Genomic DNA, 27,565 nt, shown 5'->3' on the forward strand with positions numbered 1-27,565 from the left:
GCCGACAGCATACTATGATTCCACTTTACTATATAAAGCCAAACTGTTGTTTAAAAGATTAGTCAGTTTGTACTCAATCACCAACATAGGAAAGTTTCTCCTCTCCTAAGTTATACCTAAGGCCAGTTTTTAAATGTCACCTGTATGTTGTTTGCTGTGTATCCCCAAATGAATCCCCCTTCCCCCCAATCAGACTGATTCGCATACTCCCTTGATCCAGACATTAAGGCTGCCCGCAGTGTAACATTACTGACCTAGCGTCTCCTGAACTTCCCAACCCAAAGCAAAAGCAGGTGAACAGAAAGGCCAGGCACTGGCTGGCACCAGAGGAAGAGAGACAAGGCTGAAAAGAGCCCTTTTCTCTCTTGGGGACCTATCTGAGCAGCCAAAAAGAGACAATGTATTCGGTATTTTATCATGCTTCCCCTGAAAGACAAAATTTTTTACTAAAAATTATGTGATTAGTTTCCATTCTATTCCTGAATATAACTATGATATAAACAAAGAAACTACTTTACAAAAGAGTACTCACTTATCTTTTGCCTAGAATAAGTCAGAGGAAAAAATCATCTATGTTTTGCCTGACCTTACAGTGTCATGGAGAAATGTATATATTTGGATAAAATGGCAATTATATCTCCTTTATCATTTTAGCATCGAGTTGATTTTGTATTTATAGACTATTATTAACAAAAATACTAGAGCAGTATGAGACATACATTTAACATAAGTCACCCCCGAGAAAAAAGAAAAGAGAATGGAAATACAATTTTCAGAAAGAGAGTCTCTCCGTCATTAAGTGCTTCTAAAATAGCACAGGAGCCGGGACCGGTTTGGCTCAATGGATAGAGCGTCGGCTTGGGGACTGAAGGGCCCCGGGTTCGATTCCGGTCAAGGGCATGTACCTTGGTTGCTGACATATCCCCAGTAGGGGGTGTGCAAGAGGCAGCTGATCAATGACTCTCTCATTGATGTTTCTAACTCTCTATCTCTCTCCCTTCCTCTCTGTACAAAATCAATAAAATATATTAAAAAAATAAATAAATAAAATAAAATAAAATAGCACAGGAAAGGAGATGTCAATCAATTGCTTTTCTAAGTCAGCCTCAATTTCCTTTCATAAGAGTTTTATGGTGATTCATAGGATTTTCCAAACTAATTTTGACTATAGCTGATTTTTACGTTCTTCCCCCACGTTAGACCCCGAAACCAGCTGTGGTTGGAGGTGTGTGACAGCTGCTTAGTGAGCCCCGCTCTGCAGGGCAGTGCTCTCCTCGGAGTAACAGTGCTGGTGGGCAGGGTCCCCTCGTACACTTGGACCAGAGAAACCAGCACTCAGAAGGTAAAGTAACTGGAGCAACCTGACACTGCTGTGGTAGAACCAGTGATAACCAGTGATGAGTCCACTAATTCCAAGATCTATACCTTTCACTCCCCCATGCAGCCTAGAAAACACTTTCATTGGGATTTCAAATAACAGTATAATGAAGCCAATTAGTATCTCACTGTTGACACTTACCCTAAAATGAGTGATCCGGTAAACCTGATTATGTTTCCTTCAAAGGAAAAAAAAGTCAGTGTGATTAATTTCATTTTAAAAATGACAGGAAATAGGCATATTCAGATAATAAGTGACTGATATTTTTCCATTAATATAATAAATTGCTATCAACACCAGGCTTACTATCATGATATACACTGGGTGAAAAAATACCACCTCATTTCACATTCACTGTCTTCCCCCACCATCCCCACCCCATCAGCAAGGCCCTGGTCCCCGCTGGCTGCTGCTGCCAGGCCCAGTGCCCCCACTGAACCCCATATCCTGGGAGCTAGCTTCCCCGCTGACTCCTGTTAGCTCCTATCCCATTAAATAAGGGAGCGGGGATACCATGTTTCCCCGAAAATAAAACATCCTCCGAAAATAAGACCTACTTACAGGTTTCCTTCTGAGTGAAATATAAGGCATCCCCCGAAAATAAGGCCCCCCTAGGCTAAACATGAGAGATTTGGTCCACTGATTCTGAAAGAAATGGAGTCACAAGAAATTCACCAGGAAATTCAGGAATTGGATTGTTATGATGTTCCAGAAGATGATTGGCATGATTGTCATTGAATAAATGAGTAAATTCTTGATACTGTAGGATTCACAGTTTGTCTGGTTTGTGTTGACAACTACCGTACTACCGTACCATATACAGGTAATAAATTTCCTTTATTTTCATTTAACAATAAATGTGTACCGTATTCTTCTTCATGGAAAAATAAGACATCCCCAAAAAATAAGACCTAGCACATCTTTGGGAGCAAAAATTAATATAAGACACTGTCTTATTTTCGGGGAAACAGGGTAGTTCTCCCTTTCACTGCCAACACTGCACTGAGGGACTATGATTGTCTACTGGGATACATAAAGTAAACACATCTTCGATGCTCACTTCTAATACATGTGCTTTGCAGGAGTTTAAACAATAACTAGCTGCTGAAGGAGAATGCAGTAATACATAAGTTAAATTCAGAAGGATTAGTATGGATCTAACAGGAAACACGTGAGAGGGACAAGAGTCCCAAGAAAAGAAGTGTGCGTAGCTCTAGGCCTACCAATTGAGGGTGGACCATTAGCCCAGAGAAGACAAACAGAGCTCAGATTTATCCTGGGTTCAACAAGCTTTTGTGAACTATCCTGGCAACCTACCACCTGGCAACAGGCCACTGCTCCTATGAGGAAACATTACTGTTCAAACTACTCACTGATATCTTTCCAGGACGTGCTGCTCTTTGGAGGAGGAGTTGAGGTTCCCATTCTTCTACAACAGACGACACAATAAGCAGCCAGGGACATTCTGTGTACTTGGAACAATTATTATAAATTTAGTTTAGTGTCTAATTAAAAACACTTCTTTTAATCTTAAGTACTTGTCACATCACAGTGCATTAGGCATAGGGTTAGATTTTTCAAGAGCAGGAAAAACCTTTTTAACTAAAAAATATATATTTCTCCCTTAAAAACTTAAAGCTGGCTTATTAGAATATTTTACTAGTACTTTGGTTATTTTTCAAACTCTGTCCAATTGTGAATTATGATTAATAAGAAACTGGAAAACACAGGTTATTAATCAGAACGTCAATATAGGAATTTGCCCTGGCCGAGTGGCTCACTTTGTGGGACGTCATCCCATGCATCCAAAATCGTGGGTTCGATTCCCAGTCAGCGCACACACCTAGGCCACGGGTTGGATCCCCACGTTGCAGAGTGCTCAGGAGGCAACCAACTGCTGTTTCTCTCTCTCCCTTTCTCCCCCTCTCTCTCAAAAAAATTTTTAAATCAATAATAATGTCAATAAAGAAACTTAAAATTGTAATGTCTTTTAAAACTATATATGCATATAAGTAGATATTATTTACCTTTGATGGCTGAAGGCCCTACAGAAATGAAAAGCAACTCGGAATGAAAGGCCTACTTAGGACCCGGGAAGTATTTAGCTTTTCTCCAGCTCCTTCAGGATGGCTCCCAACACTGTTTAAAATCTTAGCCGCTTGCTCACAGTTGGCACCCTGTCAATGGAGAATTGTTGCTCTACCGCTTCACCGACTGAGTGCAGATGATCTAAATATGATGCAATGGTTTCTACAAAAACTCAGCATTCTAGAATCGTATCAGATTCTCTTTGGAGGAGACATTTTTCTTCTTTCTCTTGGATTAATGTAAAAAATGGTCCTTTGGTTCAATATATAAACAATCCCTAGCAGTTTTATAGAGATTACTGGGGAATTATTTGATGTACATGTGTAAGAAATATGTTAGCACAAAATAAAAGCTTTAACTTTTTTCTTGTGATTCCAGTACATCAACTGATGACTAAGCAAACTAGTTTAGGCAACAGGTAAACTTGTAGGTGACTGTTTTAAAGGTCTATATTCTAGATCTCCATCCCTTCACTTCCATAGGGACCTGGATTCATCATCTATCCTCCTCAATATTCACACACTCCTCCCCCTGACTACTGGATTTCCAATGTTCTCTGAAGTATAGGGTGTCCCAAAAAATGTATGCACACACTTTGAATAATCATAAAGGCAGTGTTTATTAAAATACATTCCATTTTAAAAATGGAGCTATCAGCTGTTAAAGTGTATATACATTTTTTTGGGACACCCTGCGTATATTTACCAGCAGTTCTGCCAATTTCCTTCCTTACTATTGTTTCCTACATCTGTTACTTTTTTCTGGGTTCAAATCATCAGTGATGAAGATATATCCTCTGACAGTTCTTTCATGAAGGCCTGTGTATAGTCAGCACCCTCAGTCTTAGCACATCTGAAAATGCTGTTTTCACCTTTTCTTAAAACAGCTGACTCAGAACTCTAGATGAACAGCAGGTTTCCTTCAGCACATGGATACTTTCACTGATGTTTCATCTGGTATTTCTCATCGTTCATGGGAAATCTGTTGTAAATTTGTTTCTTTGTAAGCAAAGTAATAGTAATGAGATTAGCCCTAGCTGGTTTGGCTCAGTGGATAGAGCATCAGCCTGCAGACCAAAGGGTCCTGGGTTCGATTTGAATCAAGGGCATGTACCTTGGTTGCAGGCACCTCCCTGGCCCGGGGCCTGGTCGGGCTCGAGCAGGAGGCAACCAATTCATGTGTTTCCCTCACATCAATGTTTCTCTCGGTCTCTCCCTCTCAGTTCCTCTCTCCCTAAACATCAATGGGAAAATATCCTCGGGTGAGGATTAACAACACCACCAATGAGGGAGAGGGAGAAAGAGAGAAGGGGGGGAGAGGGAGAGAGGGAGGAGGAGGGAGGGGAGGGGGAATGGGGAGGGAGAGAGAGGGTAAATGGGAAGGGGAGGGGGAGGGGTGTTACATGACCCTCCTCTTGGGAACTAGAAATAATAAACTTCTTTCAAAGCAGCCGTCTCTGTGTCTGTCATCCTACCATACATGATTAGTACAAAATCCTGGAAACATTTTAAAACACAGCTAGACAAATGATTATGAGCTAGTTGATTAATTTCTCTGCGTCTCACTTTCCTCATCTATAAAATGGCAGTAATCACAGGATTGTTTTGAAGGATTGTTATCAATGTCACATGAGTTAACACGAGTAAAGCACGCAGAAGAGTGCCTGTTGTGAGCGCTCAATAAATGCTGCTTGTCATTATCATGATTACTATATCCCATCTGGCAATTTAAAGATCTTTTCTTTGCTTCTGACTTCTTAAACTTCTCTACTTTACGTTTGGATATGGGTTTGCTTGTATGTATCAGGATTTGATATGCTCCTTCAGAGGTAGAACTTGTATCTTTCTTAAATGCTACAATGTTTGTAATAACTACCACTTAGCACCCCATTCTGTCTTTCCCTCTGGTACTCCCAATAGATGTATGTTAGACTTTCTACTCTACCCTCCTATTCTAATCTCAACTTCTGTATTTTTTCCCTTTTTCTGTCTCTCCAGCATGCACTACGGATTGTCTCCCTAAATCTATCTTCCAACTGACCAATCGCTTAGTGGGCTGTATTTAGCCTCACATGCAGTCTATCCAGAGTATTTCAATAACTTTTTCTTATTTCTGATCATCTCACTTTCACACTTGCTTGCTATTTATTCCACACTATTCAGTTTTTGTCTTGAAGTATAGCAGATTATAACAAAATGGCCACAAGTTATTCCTTTTCCTATTTCCGTGTTTGTTGGTAGTGCCCACCCCCTCCCTCCAATACTGACGCTGGGCTGGCCTCACAACTGACTTTGTCCGTCAGACAATAGACACATCATGCAAGCTGAGACTAGGGAAGCACTGGCACACCGAGGCTTCTGTCTCCGCTGCTCTTGGGAACCCTGTGGCCACCGCCATGTTGAATACCCAGCTTAGTCTGCTGGAGGACATGAGCAATGCTGCCCAATATCCCCACCAGCCCAGCCACCAGGATTACCTGACAGCCAGTGCCAATTGCTGGGCATGTGAGGCCATCCCAGACTAACTAGCCTATAGCTGACCCTACAAACCCCATATTCAACCCACAGGCTTGTTTAAGCTACTAGGGTTTGCTATTGTTTATAAATGCAGCAAAAAACCAACTGGTATGCATGGTTTCTAAATCTTCCTTATACTTTAGCCATACTTAAAGTCTGTTGAGCCACTCTTTCTAATAGTCAGGCTGGCCATCCTTCATGGATTGCTTTTATACTTTGTAATCTTTGAGGGTTCATCTTCAGGGGGAGTGATTCCTGGGGGAGTCCTGTGTGCTAGGGGCTACAGCACAGTTTTACATTTTCTGGCCAAAGTAAAACAGAGATCACAAATGTATAAATTTTCAACTTGCGTGTCCCAGCATTATGAAGACAATGTACACTCCAACCCCATAACCCTAAGTGATGTAGAGTTCCAATAGCCACCCTTTCTTCCTCCTGTGGTTTGGGCCCCTGACTTTTCTATCCTAACGATGGCATCTAGGCCTCAGTTGCATTTCAGCTCCAGGTACAGAAAAGCAGCAAAACCAGACCAGTGACCCCATGGCTGACCTCAGGACCAGCTGCACTGACCAATGACCCCATGCCCTGGTGTTGATCAATCAATCAAGAGAGATCTAGACCCTGAGAGGACGCACCTGGGAAGCTGCTGAGTATTCTCCTGAGATCTCCTCTAGAACCTCCCCAACATCTCCACCTGAGAACCCTGAGGTCAGAGGACCCAGCACACTCTGGAGAAAGCCTGCACCTTTCTTCCTCTCCCTCCTCCATCGCCCCCCTCATTACCTCCTCACACCCAAGCTCCAAGGGCCTTTCCTTACCTGTATAACCTGTTTCCTAAGTCCATTTCTTCTAGAAATTATGTCTTCCAGCTCTGTGGTTTTATAAGTAAATGTTCTCTTATAGTTTGGGTCTTGGCTCTGAAATCTTTCCTAGCCAGAACTCAAGTACCAAGGTTGCTGAACCCAGGTCCGGTCTGACCCCACCCGGCGCCATTCCCATAGCCCCGTGGTTGGCAAACTGCGGCTCTCAAGCCACATGCAGCTCTTTGGCCCCTTGAGTGTGGCTCTTCCACAAAATACCACAGCCTGGGCGAGTCTATTTTGAAGAAGTGGCGTTAGAAGAAGTTTAAAAAATGTGGCTCTCAAAAGAAATGTCAATCATTGTATTACTGTTATTTGGATCTGTTGACTAATGAGTTTGCTGACCACTGCCATAGCCTACAACATATTTGGTGCCAAGACCCAATTTGTCTTACTGTGACTTGGACTGTTTCATCACTGGTAAGCCTGTTTGTTGTCCTTGCCACCTGGCCTTGAAGGACATGACTAACTGTTCTCTTCCCTCCCTGCCGATTGCCACACTGTATGGGCACAGGACAAGCATTTAAAAGCCGCTGGAAAACTCTTGTGACAGGATTTATTGATCATGGACCATGGAAGTTGGCACTAGGCCAGTGTTGGGCAAACTCATTAGTCAACAGAGCCAAATATCAACAGTACAATGATTGAAATTTCTTTTGAGAGCCAAATTTTTTAAACTGAAACTATATAGGTAGGTACATTGTTATTAACTTAATTAAGGTACTCCTGAGCTGGCCTTTGCTAAAAAGTCAAGTGATCAAAGAGCTGCATGTGTCCTGAGAACCAGTTTGCCAGCCACTGCACGAGGCAACCCACCAACGGCAGGCCCAGGCCCTTCCCCTCGCTGTTCCCTATCCGCTTCCTAGTGCCAACGGAGAGGGAGAGAGACTTGCCCTTCGACTGGAAGGATGTTCTTCCCTTCACTCCTTCCTTTGTGTCTGGAGTTAAATTCAGGCTTTTTTGAAATCCTCAAGATGGAGCGAAGGGTTAAGGATTCAGAGACTCTAGGCCATTGATCAGAAGTGAGGTAACTAAAGTTCAGGGAAGAAATGAATGACTCCTTTACAGCTTTGGCTTTCGACTGGAATTGCTTTCTGAGGATCTAAACAAAACCTTTGCTGGATAAATCAGAGCCTAAACTCATTCTCTTTCAAAACTGAGGGACACCCAGCAGTTTCTAATCTCCCCAGAGAGGCAGACAGGCGTCCCCTCAGGGCCTGCGGTGTGCTCGGTCTGTCAGGCCGTCCCAGCTGACATAGGTCATGAGGGATCTTCTCTGATCCCTGTCAGGTTCCCTGACTTTTTGTTTGTTTATTGATTTCAGAGAGGAAGAGAGAGGAAGAGAGATAGAAACATCAATCATGAGAGAGTATCATTGATTGGCTGCCTCCTGCATGACCCCCACTGGGAGGGTCTATTGCGATTCAATAGACTATAATACACCGTTGTGAATATTAGACTCTAATTTAATTAGCTGTCTTCAAAGTTTTATTTTTCACCTATAAATTGAACTGGATCCTGAATTTATTTTTCTTAAATATTTGGCTACCACCCTCCAAACTAATGTTTCATTTTTCGCCCATCCTTTGACTTGGGATTTCTAAGGACTAACCCTTTTTCCTTCCGCGAGGACCCTCTGTCCTAATTCTGTCACCCAGCGCTGTTCCACCACCTACAACAGTGCGGCTTGAGGGAGACACGTAAGAACTCACAGGTCGTTAATGGGCATCAGGATGGCACCCGGAGCACAGGGTGGAGGGAGGGTCAACGTGATGGACTGCTGAGATGGCCAAAGAGAAGAACGCATGCAAGGACCAAAAAAGGGGAAAAAAAAGAAAAAAAGAAAGAAAGAAAGAAACTTGGAAAGAACTATTTAGAGGCAGATTAAAGAGGGCGCAGCTGCCCACAACAGGAATGGAAGCCAACGGGAAGGAACAGATTTGAGGACTAGGAAAAGGGAAATAAGGGGGGGCTGGGTGTGTAAATCATAGAAACACACGGAGTGAGGAAGCAGCATGAATGAGCTCATTAGGTACAATGCAACCTCAGGAACAGAAAGCAGGGCCCTGTACCTCCGCTGGTAAAAGCAGACAGACGGACGGACAGCGCTGTTAGAACACAGACCAGAATTTGGGGAAGGGGTGATTTTGGAGCCTTCCGGGTCTCTCGGGTTAACATGACCGTTACTGCGTTCAGAGACCTATCGGCCTTCAACCTATTGGCCCTCGGGGTCAGCGCTGGAGTCCGGGTCTGGAAGGCCCGATCTGTCCTCCCGACCAGCATTCCGTCACTGCCCCCCAGCACCCCCGTCCCCTCCGGGTCTTGGGGGAGAACCAGAGGACGGCGCCGCCGGGAACGAGGGCGTTTAGGGCTTCAGGAGCGGCCCTCGCGCCCGGCGGAGGGTCAGCGGGTCAGGCGAGGCCCGCCAGGCCACGCGGGGGCGCCGCCGCTCCACAGCCGCCCGCCGCCCCGGCCCCGCTCTCCGCTCTGCCCGCCGCACGGACGCCCTCGCCGCCCCCGCAAGCCCGCTCCCCTTCCCACCTGCCGGCCCCGGCGGGGCCCGCCCGCAGCAGCGCTCCGGCGCCGGGTCAGCCGCAGCCGCCGTCCTCCCGGCCGCCAGCCCGCGCCTCCACCTGGAGGCGGGCGGCACGTGACCCCGCCCCCGCGCTCCTCGCCCCGCCCCAGGCCCCGCCCACGTCCCGCCTCCCTCCCTCCGGGACGTCGCCGACGCAATGACGCAACGCGTGGCGTGCTCTGTAGGCGACGCCGGAGAGCTGCTGGTTCTGTGGGCGGAGGTGCGTGGCGTCTGCTCCCAGGACGAGCGGGGAAAGTGAGGAGCGGGAAGATGTGGGGGTCCCGGGGGAAGAGAGGAGCGGTGAAGGCACCCGAAGCCTGTCCTCCAGCTGCGGGGGTGCAGGGCGGCGTCCCGCACCCCCTCGGGCCCCATCTAACGGGCCGCGCGGCTGGCGCGCAGGGACTGAACCGTGGCTTTCCCCCGGGAGGCATGGCCGGGGACCAGGGCGGGAGTTGAAGGGTTAGGACGGCGTGCACGGCTGGGTTTTTCCCCTTTAGATCCTTAGGAATGTCATTTATTTTGTAAATGAACACAAGTCTGAAGACCTTGTACCCCTTGGGGAGAGGACGGGGAGCTACTGCTTACTCGCCTCAAAGGCTCTGGCTCAGCTGTAAAACGAGATGATTGGACTCAATATATAATTTTAAGGCTTCTTTCGGAGCTACCATCCTGTGGTTTCTGCCTCCCAGGATCTTTTTTATTTTTTAAATCATACTCCTGGTGGGAAGAGAAATCTTTCAACTAATGTTTTATTGCTTTAAAATATTTTTTTTTTTATTGATTTCAGAGAGGAAGGGAGAGAGAGAGACAAACATCAGTGATGAGAGAGAATTATTGATTGGCTGCCTCCTGCACGCCCCCTACTGGCGTTGGAGCCGGGACCCTTGTCAAACCCGGGACCTTTCAGTCCGCAGACCCGCGCTCTATGCACTGAGTCAAACCAACTAGGGCTCAACTAATGTTTTTAAAATGGGTTTGGACACACTGGTGTAGGTAAGCCGCTTGCTTTCATTAGGATTGACTGGTAAAATTTGTTTGCCAGTAAGGTTTATACATTAATATTTCCAGTAGACTTGTAATTTTATTGAAAGGTCAGAATATCTGTATGTTTTCTTAATGTTAGCTCTCTGTCTTCACAGACTTAAATGTTTATTCATATTCTGCCCCATTTCAGAGGTAAATTTCCAAAGTGTATTAATGTTGATGCTTTTGAATTGTATGTCACTGTCTTCCTTTTATTCGCATTTTTAAGGGCATCTGCTGCTTCTGACTGAGGAAAAGATGGTCAACGTCTTGAAAGGAGTGCTTATAGAATGGTTAGTAGCTTTGATACTTAATGAGCATTTTAAATCTCTTTTTTCTTTTGTTTTAAGATCTGAATGGATCAAGTTTTTCACCTTGCTTGACTTCAGTTTTCTTATTTGGATAACAAATGGAGCAGATTTTGTCGTTAAGTTTCTTCCTGGTGCCAGATTTCCATGTCTCTGTTGAACTGATCTATTTGGCATTACTATTTCCACCCAGTTTTGGCGGGAGGCAGCATACTTGTGGGTCTACCACGTGACCAGCAACAGGCCAGGGGTCCCAGAGCGGCATGGCCAGCGATCTGAAAGGCCAGGGAGTCTAAGCTGAATGACCGGCGATATGCTGGGGGAGGAAGGGTTATCCTGGGAGTGAGTCCTGACTTTCCCAGTTTTGCCCGTTGCTGGGCACCTGGGCTTTCCACCCAGTGACCATCCTTGCTCTGCTCCTGTCTGTCTAACTGCCTGCCACAGAATTCCAGGGTCTGCAAAGTCTTCACCTCACAAGCTATGGTCTTCCAAACATGCAGGGGGAAAGCTAAGCGAGCCAGCTGGAGGTTGCTTAACCTAGTCATACACTTCAAAGGAGGAAGGAGAAACCTAAATGGGCAGAGGCCCTCACGCCCAGCACCTGTCAGCCCCGTAACAGGGGGCTTGGTTATCATGCAGCTGGAGGCCTGAACTGCTCAGTCTCCACTTGTTTGCTTGCCCCACCAGTAATTGTCTCATCTGGGAATCTCGCTCTGTGAACACTTCCATTGTCTGGAAATACTGTTCCCTGTATCTCTATGCCCCTAATATGAGTCACAATATAGATAATGGTACTGTTTACATGATATTTCAGACTTACAAACTTCAGTATTTTAAGGAAGGGGGAAATACTTGAGTACCAACTGCAGATCAAATACTATCCTTGGCATTTTTCTCCTATAATTTCCATAACAATTCTTTTATGTAGGTTTACTTTGAGGCTTTGGGAGATTCAGTACATTTTAAGGTCACACAATTGAATCCAGATCTGACTCTAGCTGGCACCCTGCTTTATAAAGTGATGATTTAACTGGCTTTGTAAATTAATGTGTCCCTGGAAAGGTAGTGAAAGGCTATTGGCTTTTTAAATGTAATGGTTCTGGACAAGTAAGGAAATTCATTTTTAAAGTCAGTCGAGGAGGCTGTGATTCTAGGCCCTATTAACTACAAAGCTTTGAACATTACTTCTTCACTTGTCAGTGATGAATTCATTTCAAAACATTATTGGCCTCTTTCTCTTAAACGTATACTAACAGCTCTAAAATGAAGCTACATCTATAAATCATTACCACTTAAGGCAGCATGGGAGTGAGAGTTTAGGATTTTTAACTTAACCTAAAAATTCTACATGCTCAAAATTCTAACCACTCAGGTTCTGGTGTAAATTGACAGTAAGGTTTCTCACCAGTATGAGTTTCCCTCCACAGTGACCCTGCCATGAAGCAGTTCCTGCTGTACTTGGACGAGTCAAATGCTCTAGGGAAGAAGTTCATCATTCAAGACATTGATGACACCCATGTCTTCGTCATAGCAGAGTTTGTCAGTGTCCTCCAGGAGCGAGTAGGTGAACTAATGGACCAAAATGCTTTTTCTCTTACCCAGAAGTGAAAATATTAGATATTAAAAGTAACAGATGCAAGAGACTCTTCACTTAGTATCTTGTGTGACAGGCTAGACTTAGAGCCTTGCTAAGAAGCATGCTGTGGGAAAGACTCAGGGGTCATTTGTTCAGAAAAAAGCCCCTGGGCTGATGTTCCGTTCTTTTGTGTGCGTGGTTTCCTTTTTTTACTAGGTGTACCCTAGAATTAAAAAAAAACCACAAAACTTTAACAGTTGGCAATAATTTGACTTTATATTATCTTTTATTAAAACATAAATTGTTTTCCTACCTTTTTCATCACAATTTAATACATTAGGAATATAATGGAATATGACTTTTAATTATCAGTCTAGCCTAGATGCTTATTTTTCTTGTTCCTGTTACTAATTGTGAGTTTTTGTAGTTTCAGTGTGGTTGGTTTTGTTTCACCTAGAAACTTCAGATAAATTTTTAATAAAAGTATGACATACATACAGAAAATGCACAAGTCATAACTGTACAAACCTCAGAATTTCCACAAACTGAACACACTTACATAACCAACACCCAGATCAAGAAAGAGACGACTACCACCATCCCAAGAGCCCTTTCATAGAAACACCCACGGGCCAGCACTGTGCTGACTTTGAACAGCATAGTTTTGCTTATTTGTTAACTTTTTACCGATGGAATCATGCAGCATGTATTCCTGTCCGGCATCTATTACTCAGCATTGTGTCTGTGAATAATCTGCACTGTCGAGTGATGTTATCCAGTTGACCTTGAACAATGGGTTTGAACTGTGCAAGTCCATTTATATGTGGATCTTTTTCAATAAATAATGTAAATGTATTCTCCCTGTGATTTTTTTTTTCTTACTTTATTGTAAGAAGATAGTACATAATACATATAACTTGCAAAATATGTTTTAATCAACTCTTTATGTTATTGGTAAGGCTTCCACCCAAAGGAGGCTATTAATAAAGTTTTGGAAGAGTCAAAAGTTATACATGGATTTTTGACTGCACAGAGGTCGGTGTCCTATCCACTCTGTTCACTCCCTATATTCAAGGGCCAGCTGTAGTTTTTTCATTCTCATAGCCTTATAGTAGGTATTCCATTGTTTGCCTCAACCACATTCAAGATATTTTGGTTAATAAATAAATCAGTCCTAAAAATTTAGTCAACTATACATTCATTAAACCTCAATTTGATAAGCATACATCAGAAAATTTCATCATTATTCAAATGTTCATACTAATTTTTCTCTAGTGGCAGGATGTATACAACTTTATTGTATTTGAGAAAAGAAATGGAAGTACAGAATCTAATTGCAAATATGCTGGCATTAGTTACATTATTCTGTTATTCAGTTCCTTCAGTCCATCACTTACTCAAAAACTAATTAAGTACCTCCATGTCCTACCTGTAAAGGATACAGTTTTAAAAAGATAGATGAGCCTAAACCGGTTTGGCTCAGTGATAGAGCGTCAGCCTGCAGACTGGAAGGTCCCAGGTTCAATTCCAGTCAAGGGCACGTACATTTGTTGCAGGCACATCCCCGGTAGGGGGTGTGCAGGAGGCAGCTGGTCGATGTTTCTAGCTCTCTATTCCTCTCCCTTCCTCTCTGTAAAAAAATCAATAAAAAATATATTTAAAAAAAGAAAAAAGACGGGTGAGACATCTGAATCTTTATCAGTAATGCTTTTAACTTGAACACCAGTGAAGAGTTATTTAAGCAATGAAGAAGTTTAATTGTCTAATGCAGTGATTCCCAAAGTGGTCTATATCGACTCCCAGGGGTCTATGACAACCTGCAAGGGGTCTACGTCAGCAAAAAAAAAAATTGGGGGGTCCATGAAATGAAAATGGAGGTCCACGATAGTGGATCTCAACATACACTGATAGTACCTATTTACTTACATCATATTATCTTATAATATAAAAACATATAAATTATTTATAAAAGTACCTATGAAGTAAAAAATTTATTATATATGTTTATAAAATTGTGTAAGTTGTAGGATAAAAACCTGCACATAATGATATACCAGTATCATGTTACAAGCATACGCGCAGTAAACATTCTTGCCAATTTTTGTCTCAAAGCTTCTCGAACTTGCACCGACTTGTTCAATTCGTCACTCTATAAATATGAATGTGAGAAAAATACGTTCATTCGTTTCCTGAATCTTGAATAGGAAAGTGCTGAGAAAATATTTAAAAAAATATAAACTGGTAGTTTATCATACAAATTATAGTGAATCAGTGTTATTTTGTTTGAGAATGCCGGAGAAAAGTAGGTACATTATTTTTTATTAAATTTTAACACTAAACTTCACTACAGTTAGAAATTTACAAAAAAATCAATATCAGGTAAGTAGGGGGTCTACCCAAAACCGAAAAACATGGCAAGGGGTCTACGGCACAAACAAGTTTGGGAACCTCTGGTCTAATGTAACAAGAAGTCTGGAGACAGCTCCAGGTGTTCACCCTGCTTCTGCTCTGCCATCCTAATCATATTGGTTTTTGGTTCCTGGCTTTCTGCCTTGTGGTCGCAAGTCATTGGCTGCCACTGCAAGGTAGTTTATTCACACCAGCAGCCCAGACAAGGGAAGGAAGGCTCCATTTGCCAGCAGAGAAAAAGGAAAATTTCCCCCTGTTGTACCTCTCCTTCTATTGGGGTGAAAAATCTTTCCCCTTTATTCCTAGACCAAGAGGAATAAAATGAAAATTGACTTAGATCAGTGCCTCTCAACCTTTAAAGTCATCGGGAGTCTCCAGATTTCTTATGTGACGCTGTTCAGTCCAGGTGGCACTTAGTCCCCTACGGTGAGTATGTGCTGTACTGTGACTCACTTCCAAAGAGTTGATTTAGACCAAGTGAAAGTAACTGTTCAGTGGAGAAACCTGGAAAAGACTGTCTTAGCCAGGTGTCAGGGTTAACATCAGAAATAAGTCATGCTAAGAACATGTACCCCTAATATGATGCCATGAGAAGGGTATTTCACCTCTGTGGTTTTCTCCCTAAAAAAACAATGACCCCAGTCTTACTGTGAACAACACAGATTTAAGGGAATTCTACCAAATACCTGGCCAGTGCTCTTCAAAACCACAAAGGTCATAAAAACAAGGCAAGACTGAAAAACGGGGTCCGAAGAGACTAAGGAGATATGACTAAGTGTGAAGCGTATCCTCAATGGGCTCTGGAAACAGGACAGGCACACTAGGTGAAATCTGAGAAAATTTGTGTGAAGTCTGCAGTTTAGTTAATGTTCTGTCTGCTTTTGTATATCTTTGAAGATTTCTAAATGGGAATATTTTATTCTAGTATTAATAAACCTACATTTTGCCAAACCAGTTTGGCTCAGTGGATAGAGCGTCAGCCTGCAGACTGAAAGGTCCCGGGTTCGATTCCGGGCAAGGGCATGTACCTTGGTTGCAGGCACATCCCCGGTAGGGGGTGTGCAGGAGGCAACTGATTGATGTTTCTCTCTCATCGATGTTTCTAGCTCTCTATCCCTCTCCCTTCCTCTCTGTAAAAAATCAATAAAATATATTTAAAAAAAAAAAAACCGACATTTGTTTCAATAAAAAAAAGCATAGCATAATGGTTAAGACTGTGAAATTGGGCATCAAGAATTCTGTGTTTGAATCTGTTTTATCGATGAATAGTTAGTGATTTGGGGCAAGTTACTAAACTTTTCTAAATTTTGATATCATTATAAGAGAATGGCTGGTAATTTTCAAAAATTATTGAATGACATTGCAATGCCATGATTTATAAGAAATGTATATTTGGCCATTCAGATAACCAAAATGTATTTCTCATATACTGGTGTATGTAGTCAGTCCACAGTTCCTGACGCACAATTCCCCAGGCCCTTGGAATTTCCTAAGTGATGAGAATTATAAAGGTGTCTTTTTTTACCTGAATGAGTTAACTTAGAAGCACAGAAGGGTGGGGGCTGGTTGCCAGGAGAGCCACTCATGTGATTAGAGGGTTGGAACTTTCATTCCTACTTTCATCCCAACTGCTGGGGAGGGGAGAGGGGCTGGAGGGTGAATCAATTGCCAATAATCGGTGATTTAATCAATCTTGCCTATATAATGAAGCCTCCATAAATGCCCAGGAGGATGGGTTTGGGGAGCTTCCAGGTTGGAGGTTTGGAGAGAGTGGTGCACCTGGAGAAGAGTGGAAACTCCATGCCCTTTCCCACTACCTTGCCTTGTTCATCTCTTCCATCTGGCTGTTCCTTAGTGATATCCTTTTATAATAGATTGGTGATCTCATAAGTAAAATGTTTTTCTTCCTTCTGTGACTCACTCTAGCAAGTTAATAGAACCCAAGGAGAGAGGTTTGTGGGAACCTCTGACTTATAGCCAGTCGGTCAGATGTACAGGTGACAACCTGTGACTGGCATCTGAAGAGGAGGTGGTAGCTGTGCAGTCCTGGAGGTCTGAGCCCAGAACCTATGGAATCTGATGCTATCTCTATGCGGACAGTTCAGAATTGGGTTAAATTCTCGGGCACTCTGCTGGTATCTGAAAATTGCTTATTGATGTGGGCAACTCTTTCTACGCACACTGAAATTGGGTGTCAGAACACCTAAAGCGTTACTAGCCCACAGACAAGAAGTTAATAGGATTGCAGGACAGGTGCAAAGAAAAGCCAACTTATGCACAATATAGTCAAAATGCTGAAACCAAAGATACAGAAAAATCTCTAAAAGCAGCTGGAAGAAAACAGAGACTCATCACATATGTCATGAAAAACAATGAAGGCCAGAGGACAATGGAAACACACCTTTAAATTATTGCAAGTGAAAGAACAGTCAAATTAGAATTCTATCCTTCAAGACTGAAATCAAAACATTTCAGATAGAAAAAGCTTGGAGACTTGTCATCAGCAGATCTGTGTCACAAGGAATCCTGAAAGATGTTCTTCAGGCTGACGGGAAATTATCCCAGAAGAAAGGCCAGGTCTGCTGGGAAGAATGAGGAGCCCAGAGAGACAGAGTAAATGGGTGGAAAGATAACAAAGACCTTAAAAATGTTTTCTTTTTTCCCTTCCTATCCTCTTTTTCCTTTCCCTCCTGGCACAGAAATTCTGGCATTGGAGGAGGAGTGGCTGTGAGGGAGCATGAGTGGGCAGCGCCAGGCCACAGTGGGTTCGAGCGGGGCCTGATCGCCTTGCAGATAGCCAATGGAGGTGGGGGTGGGACACACACGTCACCCAGCTCCCAGGCGCTGAGGGAGAAAAGGCAAATAGCAATGTTAAAATATTCTAATTATTTCCCTTTCAATGTGCACGGACCCGTGTACCAGGCCACTAGTAATTAAATATATTGAGGCTACTAGGAGCCAAGTTTCTCAGTGTCTGAAAAGAATACAGGAATGTTGTTGGAATTGGAAATATAACTCATGATAAATATGTAATTTTTATACAGAAAGTTCTAGAAATTATTATAAATGTGTGTGTGTGTGTGCAATAATGTCCTCTGTTTCTTGAAAGAGCCTAGAAGCAAAGACACCCTCATAACAAAAGCCCCAGATCTTAGTTTCTAAATGCTATTCTACACTAAAAAGAGTCCTTGGAGGAATGGCTGATTCCAGAGCTGAAGCCAGGGAAAGTATAAAGTGAGCAAGGATACGGAAGATTTGATAATTCTGTCAATCCATTTGACATTTACAGAACACTTCCCCTGACAAAAGCAGAATCCTCATTCTTTTCAAGTGAATATGCAACAGTCACTGCTCTCGGAGTGTACGCTGGCTTATAAAACAAGTCTCACCGAATTTCAAAGGATGGGGAAAAAAGAAAATATAAATTAGAAATGCCAGGGATGAAAGAGGATATTATAGATCCTACAGATTAAAAGCATAATAAAAAAATTACAAATGACTTTATGCCAATTTGACAATTTAGATGAAATACATAAATTCCTTGAAAAAACGAAATATATCAAAACCAACACAAGATAAAAGGTAAAGTTTAAAAGTTTAAAAATTGAACATTTAATTTAAAAATCTCACAAAACTATAGGCCCAGCTGAAATTCTATCAAACATTTAAGGAAGAAGTTTATACCCTTTTACACAAACTCTTTGAGACAACGGTAAAGAACACTTCCCAACTTATTTTATGAGGCCTACATAACCCTGACACCAAACCTGGACAAATATTACAAGAACAAATATCAACTAAATTCTCTCATGAGAATAGACACAACAATCCTTACAAAACACCACCAAATGGAATCTAGCAATATACAACAAGGAGATATATATATATATATTTTTAATATTGGCAATATATAACAAGAATAATGCATCATAACCATTTGAGCAAGATTATTTCAACATTCAACAATCAATTAGTATGACTCACATTAATAGAATGAATACAGGAGAAAAGCAATATGATCATGAAATACATGCAGAAAAAAAGTATGTGACAAAATTTAACATTCATGATTTAAACAAAACTCCACAAACTAGAAAAATACGGGAACTTCCTCAATCTAATAAGTACACCTATTGAAATAATTAATATAGAATAGAAACAAAAAAGAAAAAAAAGAAAAAAAGAATGCTCCCGCCTAGAACTGGGAACAAGGCAAGAATATCCACTTTACCATTTCTAATCATTATACTTCTAAAGTTCTAGCTAGTATGAAAAGAAAAAGAAATAACTGGCATGCAGATTGTAAAAGAACTGTTGTCACAGATAACAAGATTGTGTATGTTGAAAACCTTATAAAATCTAAAAAGATGACAGTTGAATTTAACAAAGTCATTGGATACATCAATAAACAAAAGTTAAGTTTTCTATACCAGCAATGAAAGACTGAAAAATAAAATTTTAGAAATACCATTTACAATAACATTAAAGCCACAAATACATAGGAAATAGATCTATCATGTACCTCATAAAATAAGACCAGAGCAGTTCCTTCCTCATAGTTGTTGTTAAGGTGACATGAATATTTTTAAACCAGGTAGATCAGAAGTAAATGTTAACCCAGATCTCAAAGTACATGCCAGTTATAAGATGAATGGAAGATATAACATGGATGTTTAGAAATTAGCACTTGGTGTGACATTTTCCCCCTGCCACAAAGAAGGAATTGGTGACTTATTAAGTATGCTACAGTGTTAACATCTGTTAAAAATTTGAGTCTTGACCAGGAGTCTGATATCTTGTACTGAGTATGTTATTCCAGTAGGAGGAGCTCTGACCTAGAGTTTGAAATGACACTATTGTCTGCTTTGGGGATCCGGACCTTCCATGACCTAAAATTTGTCCTTCCTTTGCTCTCTGTGCAGTGTTTAGCGAAATAAAATGCTGCTACAAACTATATATAATTTTACTGAGAAGCAGTATATTGGAATAAATGAATTTGGTTTAGATTTCAGACTTAATTTCTACCGGAAAAATAATGCATTTTCCTTGTATTGGCAAAAAATTAAAAAGGGTCATTTTTTACTTTATAAACATTCACATTTGAGGATTAAAACAGTATCTTTATTTCTTCTTTTGAGACCACTGTATAGAAAGCTTTACAAAGGCTTTATTGGCCTCAGACCTCAAATTTACCTTTAGGCTTCCAAACGCCCTCTGCTATTAAACAAAAAGAGCCGCCTTCATCAGCAAGAGCTATTTTATTGTTCTACCCTCATATTTATTACATTTGAAATATTTTCCTATTTTTTTTTATTTGTTCTTAACCCATTTATTTATTTATTTATTTTTTAATATATTTTATTGATTTTGTACAGAGAGGAAGGGAAAGAGATAGAGAGTCAGAAACGTCGATGAGAGAGAGTCATCAATCAGCTGCCTCTTGCACACCCCCTACTGGGGATATGCCCGCAACCAAGGTACATGCCCTTGACCGGAATCGAACCCGGGACCTTTCAGTCCCCAAGCCGATGCTCTATCCATTGAGCCAAACCGGTCCCGGCTGTTCTTAACCCATTTAGACTTTAGAAGTGCTATTTTTGTTCTTGTTGAGGTACTAGAGGTCTGGTGCACGAATTCATGCACAGGTGGTGTCCCTCAGGGTGGCCTGCAGGAATGAGCTCTAGCTTGTGCCCCCAGCCTCACGGCCCCAGAACCCTGCCTTGCACCCTGCCGTGGCCTGGCACTACCCTCTCATCTGCTCCACTATCCTGCCTGTGGGATGATCCATCGGGACCGGGGGCCCCCACCCAGCTCCCTCAGTGCCTGACACTGCTCACTCATTTGCTCCATCATCCCGCCATGGTCCTGCTCTCATCAGTGTCCGTTGGAGCTGGCAGCACCTCCACTGCCACCTGCTGCTGACAACCACCAATTTCCGTGCCACCCCCTGGTGGTCAGCGCACATCATAGCGAATGGTTGAACTCCTGATTGAACAATTTGCATATTAGGCTTTTGTTATATAGGCTCTTTGACCATGAAGAGTTGCATATATTTAAGATATACAATTTGATGGTCTGACATACATTGTGTGGTGCTAGCATTATGAGTTTTTACATTTTTGTCATTTATCTTGTAGTTCCTCTTGAAAAGCTTAAAACACGTAAACAAAAGGGGACATGTTTCGCTAATTTCAGGTTGCTAAGCAACTAGCCTACTTCTCCATAGCATCTCTTCCATTGTTCAGAGATGAGGCAAGGTTAGCAGAAAGTATGTACTATTTAGGACATATACATACATATACATACATATACACTAAGAGGCCAGATTATTATGATCTTTGAACATATAATCTGGCCACTCAATGTGTGTGTGTGTGTGTGTGTGTGTGTGTATTAAATATATTTTATTGATTCTTTACAGAGAGGAAGGGAGAGGGACAGAAAGTCAGAAACATCGATGAGAGAGAAACATCAACCAGCTGCCTCCTGCAAATCCCCCACTAGGGATGTGCCCGCAACCAAGGTACATGCCCTTGACAGGAATCGAACCTGGGACCTTTCAGTCCGTAGGCTGACGCTCTATCCACTGAGCCAAACCGGTTCTGGCTATATGTATATATTTAATAGAATCACATCTTAGAAAACTATTCAGTTTGTGTACTTTGTGTTATCTTATTTCTCCAAGATAACTTCCTATTCCATCTTTTAATCTTTTGAAGTTGAATAAAATTAATATTTAGAATTTTTCTTCAGAGATATGAATGGATATCAATGTATATTTTCCTCCTCATCCTCTGAAATTTTTCGTGTAAGATCTAAGTCTTTCTTAAATATCAAAACCAAATATTTTTTACAATGTCATAATAAATGGTATTCTTTATCATTTCTATATGTGTTTAGGTTTGCAAGCCCAGAATCCAGAAGCTGATTATTTCCTGCAGGGTACCTTGCCTATAATTATATGTACTTAATTTATGATTACTTTGGTGTATAATATGAAAACCATTTAAAGATATAGATTTTTCATCATATATATATATTTTTTAAATATACTTTATTGATTTTTTACAGAGAAAAAGGGAGAGGGATAAAGAGTTAGAAACATCAATGAGAGAGAAACATTGATCATCTGCCTCCTGCACACTCTCCACTGGGGATGTGCCCGCAACCAAGGTACATGCCCTTGACCAGATTCAAACTTGGGACCCTTCAGTCCACAGGCCAATGCTCTATCCACTGAGCCAAACCAGTCAGGGCTCATCTCATATTGATATATTTCTTACTTCTTAAAATTATAACTTGAAAATCTGAAGATAGTTGTTAAAAGAGCCAACTATACAATCCTTAACTTTAATCACTTTATTTAAAAGATCAGAGAATGACCGGTTTAGCTCAATGGATAGAGCGTCGGCTTGGGGACTGAAGGGACCCGGGTTCGATTCCGGTCAAGGGCATGTACCTTGGTTGCGGGCATATCCCCAGTAGGGGGTGTGCAAGAGGCAACTGATCGATGACTCTCTCTCATCGATGTTTCTAACTCTCTATCTCTCTCCCTTCCTCTCTGTACAAAATCAATAAAATATATTTAAAAAAAAAAAAAAAAAAAAAGATCAGAGAATATCACGACAAAACTAGTCCAAACACCTTTCCAAGCTGGGCCTTCTTTATCCCTTTACATCTACCAAGTAGCTGCCCAATCTATTTATTCTTGAATACCTCCAGTTATCCCTTTACTTTAAATATCCAGAAACAAATACTAGTTAACATGTGAACCTTTTCCACAAATGTTTAGTGTTCTTTTATTCCAAACCATTATAGCTTTCATATGAATGCTTGATTTATTCATTCATGGTTAAATGATTCATCTACCCATCATCCATCCAGATTTGTTAGTTATTCATTCATCCAATTAGTCCTCACACATTTCATCACTATTTGCCACAGTTCTGGGCACTAGAAATGGATATATATAATAGGAAATATAGACTTAATCATTTTTCTCCTAAGGTTCTAGTTACTCATCTCTGCTACAATATCCCAAACTCTAATTATTTTGAGGAAGTCTACTTCAATGTAGGCAAATCACTACTGGGGCTTATTTCATCTATAGTCCGATTCTTAAATAGTACTACTCAAATACTTAAATCTTTCATAGACTCTCTTCCTCTACCTTCGTCAACAAAAGTTATTGAGTAATAAGTCATTTTCTTTGGAGCTTAATGCGTAAGTAGGTATAACTTGATATTTGTAGGTATAACTTGATATCCTGTTAGTCAACATCTGGGATGATTTTTTCAGCCAGTAAGAGGAAAACCAACCTAAAATTGCTTCAGCAAGTTAACCTTGTTCTTCATGTTCACATGGCTTAGTATAATGAAACATTCCTTGTGTAGGTTGGTGCAAATATTCCAGACAATAGGGAAGCCAACTGTTGTTCCTCTCCACAACAATTTCATTGAAAACACTATAGACCTTCAGATTAGTCATTACAAACAGAAATATTGTAACAGTGCTTTATTATACCTAATTGCTTGGGCCTTAGCTACTGTTGCCTGAAAGTTACTCTATTCAAAATCCAGGCCTTGTCATGACATAGAAATGTTATTGTTAGTAAGTTAGTAAGTTGATACCTAAATTATATCTAACTTTTTATTGAATTAAGTCCTCCCTGAAATAAAGCACATATATGTTTATTTTAAAAAGAAAGAAAGAAAAGAAAAAGCTATAGAACTTTCAAGTTGGAAAGGATCAGGGACCAACATCCCTCCCCATTTTACAGACTGAGGAATGAAGCTGGAGCGATGGAGTAATGTGCCCAAACACATGGTCAGCAAGTGCTGGTCTGGATGACAGCCCAGGCCTTGTGACGTGTTCTTCCGTTCTAGTTCTGCCACGTGGCAGCTAAAACAAAGACAAGCTATAACAAACAGGTTATATATAAATAGCAAATGAGCCGAGACCGGTTTGGCTCAATGGATAGAGCGTTGGCTTAGGGACTGAAGGGTCCCGGGTTCAATTCAGGTCAAGGGCATGTACCTTGGTTGTGGGCACATTCCCAGTAGGGGGTGTGCAAGAGGCAGCTGATCGATGACTCTCTTTCATCGATGTTTCTAACTCTCTATCTCTCTCCCTTCCTCTCTGTACAAAATCAATAAAATATATTATAAATAAATAAATAAATAAATAAATAAATAAATAAACAGCAAATGAGCCCAAAGTATTCATGGTGTATTCACGGTGTTGATCTTTGAGTGAAGTCAGTTTCCTTGTACTGTGCTTTAGCTACAAGCCTGATAGTCTACCTGTCTTCAGCCCCAAGCCTTACAGCCTCTGCTCCCGACTCCAGGGCTCTCATTCAAGCGCTTCCCAGAGCAGCCAGCCTCCTGAGGTTTGGTCAGAAGTGGCTTTGGCACAGCCTTGGGGTGTCCTGGCCAGCTTCCCCTGACCAGCCCCCGGGGCGGGCCACAGCTTCTGTCTGCTCTGCTCTCTCCCTCAGTTCAGGGCATTCCTTCCCACCAGACCTAGCCCTCCTCAGCAGGCTGGCCGTAGGGTGGTTCATGGAAATCTTTCCCAAATCACTCCTCTTCCCAGACATCAATTCTGCATGTTAAGACGTGAGGCAGTTTTAAGACACTGCCAGGAAAAAAAAAATATTTACCCAAGACAAGGGTGTCTACCTGCTTTAATAGTTGTTGAACTAAGACCAATTCTATCCCTTTCGGAAGACCACTGACTACTCTGCTAGAAGGAAAAATGGTGCCCAGCAACAGTTACCTACTCAGACCGGGAACTGGCAGAATGCAGGGCTGCCTAAGGACCCGCCTCAGCGAGGAAGGACTAGGAGGGAGGAGAACGAAGCGGTGACTGGGCAAAGCATGGCAGCCTGCTCACCTCCTCTCTTCTGGAGGGGGGGAAAGAGACGATTACAAACACTTTTTGTTTTCAATGGCTATACTTATTTTTATATTTTTATTTATCCTCACCTGAGGATATTTTTCCATTGGTTTTTTTTTTTTTTTTTAGAGAGAGAATAGAGGGACGGGGAGAGACAGACAAAAAGAAACATGTGAGAGAGACACATGGATTGGTTGCCTCTCATAGAAGCCCTCACCGGGGCCAGGGGATTGAGCCTGCAACCGAGGTGTGTGCCCTTGACTGGAATTGAACCCAGGACCCTTCAGTCCGCAGGCCGACCTCTATCCACTGAGTTAACCCAGCCAGGGCAAACACCATTGTCTGACCAGCCCCGTGCAGGCCAGAGTTCATCTGCTCCTCAGGCCTCTGAGATGAGGGCCCGGAGGCAGCAGGGCAGATGCCGCCATCTTCCTCCTTTCCAGAGGGAGCCGGCCGGCACTTCCGGGCCTGGGCAGCGGTGTTGCCTTTGCTCTGCCGGCACTCGCAGGAGGGGGAGAGCAGGCAGCTGGCCGAGGAGAGGCTCCGGGCTTTAAGACTGAGCCTTGAAGAAGGACCTTGCCCTCTCTGTCCAGCCTAGCTCGTCAGAGTCCAAGCAGAGGCATGAGTGGCTCCAGGCTATCTTACCATCCTGTGGCAAGGCTCTCTCTTATCTGAACCCTAAACCACACACTGGCTCCGGGACAGTGCTTGGTCCAAAGTAGCAGCTCAATAATTAAAAAGAAATACTGTGCCCACATGACGTTATTCACCCGCATTGTCTTCTGTCTCTGTATTAAGCACCCCCATTGTCTTTGCCAGCTATTTATAAAACTGCACAGCAGCCGAAACCGGTTTGGCTCAATGGATAGAGCGTCGGCCTGGGGACTGAAAGGTCCCGGGTTCGATTCCGGTCAAGGGCATGTACCTTGGTTGCAGGCATATCCCCAGTAGGAGGTGTGCAAGAGGCAGCTGATCGAAGACTCTCTCTCATGGATGTTTCTAACTCTCTATCTCTCTCCCTTCCTCTCTGTACAAAATCAATAAAATATATTTAAAACAACAACAACAACAACAAAAAAAAAACTGCACAGCATCCTAATACAGCTTCTCAAGTCCTTACCCTCCTGGCTACCCTTCCTAGGTTGTGCTCCAACTTATTAATATCGTTAGACTGGGACTGTGGTAGTGTCAGAACCAGAGGAACAGCTGGAGGGAGGAACAGCCGGAGGTAGCTGGCTATGCTGAGCACAGTGCACCTCGGACATTTCCTCCCAATTCTGAATGCTGTCTTCCTGTAATGAGGCCTAACCAGGCACTGGTGTTTTTGGCTCTCGGGATCCACTGAAAGACAAAAGGCTTTCATTTTAATTCTCCAAAAGCTCTAGCTCCTTTGCCATGAACACCTTCCATATTCCTATGTCCAGGACCCTGTTTCCCGATCCCTATGCTGAATGTGGTGGTGACTGAAAGGCTAGAGTCATCAGAAACTGGATCTTCAGTATCTGGAACTCCTATAGTAACATGATGGGGAGAGAGGGATGCAGAGACCAACCCAGGCCCCGGCTCTGATTTCCTGTGTGTGTGTGTGTGTGTGTGTGTGTGTGTGTGTGTGTGTGTAAAAACAAGCAAGAATGTATTGACTGCAGCAAAAATATACATAGGGGAGTGAAACAAGGAAGGGCATAGAAGATGCAACAGGAGAGCCTAGGCTGGGCTGCTCTGGCCACTGGGAGTCAGAGAAAAGGGGGCTGTGGAGACAGGCTCAGGGGTGAGCCCGGGATGAGCTGCTGCTGCCCATTGCTTCCCTGGTTGCAAGTCTCATGGGGTCCCTTAGAGGTTAGGGGTGGAGGACAGCCAGGAAAGGGGGAGGGAAACGGCCTGGGAGTGCTCCCTGCAGGGAGAGTGCCTGGCTGTGATTTCTAATGCCTGGTGCCTTCAGGCCCAGCCTTAGAGTCATGCAGTTGTGCCCAGCCGCCACTCTGGGCCCACACTTCTTCCGTATTGCACAGCCAAATGATATGGACAATATTCTCCCCACAACCCGATTGTCAGGTTGTGACCAAGATGCCTGTCAAATCCAGTTTGAGCTCTGAGCTCACTGTGTGACCCAAGACAGGGATAGCACAAAGAAAAGTCCCATCTCTCTCAGAACTCTTGGAAACTAGATCAGGGTAGTAAGGACAGCCAGTTAAGAGAGTCAACATCATGAAGGAGATACACTTTCTTCTAGTAATTGCTATTTAACAATTATGGAATGGTTTACTTTCATCAAATGTGTTGCCGAATTTTCTAATATTTAAAAGTCTTTTGAACATAACAGAATTAGAATTGTTGGATGAATGGGATTTCAGAGGCCAGTGGAAGGGTCCCCTTTGCCAAATCTTCCAAATGGCTCCCAGTTGCCTCAGATTTCCGAATGAAAGGCGATCATTTTCATTTCCTAGACCTTTTATTAAAGCTTAAAATGTAAATTCACGACATATGTAATAGATTGCTATAAATGAGCCTTCAAGTTAACATAAGAAAACCATTTTCATCCTCAAAAGGCAGAGAGAGAATAGATCCCTAAGGAATGTTGGTGGGTAAGGCACCCACCAAGAGCCACAGGTGACGGAAAGAATAGTAAAACTGAGAACCAGCAAGGCACAGTGGCCCATAGGAAGCACTTCATAAACCTGAGCTGTTATTTTTGATTGAGTATCTATCATGTATCAGGCACTATGTTAAGTACTTTATTTTTAAAAAATAGTTTAAAATTGATTTCAGAGAGGAAGAGAGAAACATCAATGATGAGAATGGGCTATTGACTGCCTTCTGCTTGCCACCCACTGGGGGTTGAGCCTGGAACCTGGGCATGCGCCCTGACAGGAAATCAAACTGGGACCTCCTGGTTCAGTTTGCCGCTCAACCACTGAGCCAAGCCACTTAATTCTTTCAA

At 42.4% G+C, this 27,565-nt stretch overlaps 2 protein-coding genes across 7 annotated transcripts in view; one reads left to right on the plus strand and one right to left on the minus strand.

The window, feature by feature from the left end:
- SERAC1 (serine active site containing 1) overlaps window positions 1-9,518 on the minus strand; it is a 33,340-nt gene extending 23,822 nt beyond the window's left edge. For 2 of the 4 annotated variants that reach the window (XR_014795508.1, XM_084889706.1), the window contains exons 1-3: window positions 9,384-9,518; window positions 2,752-2,850; window positions 1,520-1,556 (exon numbers count right to left, since the gene is read on the minus strand). Coding sequence is in view for 2 of the 4 variants with exons in the window: in XM_084889706.1 (XP_084745832.1) it covers window positions 1,520-1,556; window positions 2,752-2,842 (128 nt within the window). In the remaining 2 variants the exon portion in view is untranslated. The remainder of the gene's footprint in view (window positions 1-1,519; window positions 1,557-2,751; window positions 2,851-9,383) is intronic. The other 2 variants (XR_014795509.1, XM_084889707.1) reach the window with 1 other exon arrangement.
- A 61-nt stretch (window positions 9,519-9,579) lies between these two features.
- On the plus strand, window positions 9,580-12,672 carry GTF2H5 (general transcription factor IIH subunit 5). 3 transcript variants are annotated; one of them, XM_084889736.1, is made up of 3 exons: window positions 9,580-9,679; window positions 10,670-10,733; window positions 12,176-12,672. In XM_084889736.1, exons 2-3 carry the CDS (start codon window positions 10,699-10,701, stop codon window positions 12,354-12,356), a joined length of 216 nt encoding a protein of 71 aa, XP_084745862.1. In that variant the 5' UTR covers window positions 9,580-9,679; window positions 10,670-10,698; the 3' UTR covers window positions 12,357-12,672. The 3 variants fall into 3 exon arrangements, with proteins under 3 accessions (XP_084745862.1, XP_084745861.1, XP_084745860.1); XM_084889735.1 differs by having other exon boundaries at window positions 9,595-9,637; XM_084889734.1 differs by having other exon boundaries at window positions 9,599-9,672.
- The last annotated feature ends 14,893 nt before the right edge of the window (window positions 12,673-27,565 follow it).

The sequence above is a fragment of the Pipistrellus hanaki genome (genome assembly GCF_964339955.1).
Source record: "Pipistrellus hanaki genome assembly, chromosome: 7".
Lineage (NCBI taxonomy): Eukaryota > Metazoa > Chordata > Mammalia > Chiroptera > Vespertilionidae > Pipistrellus > Pipistrellus hanaki.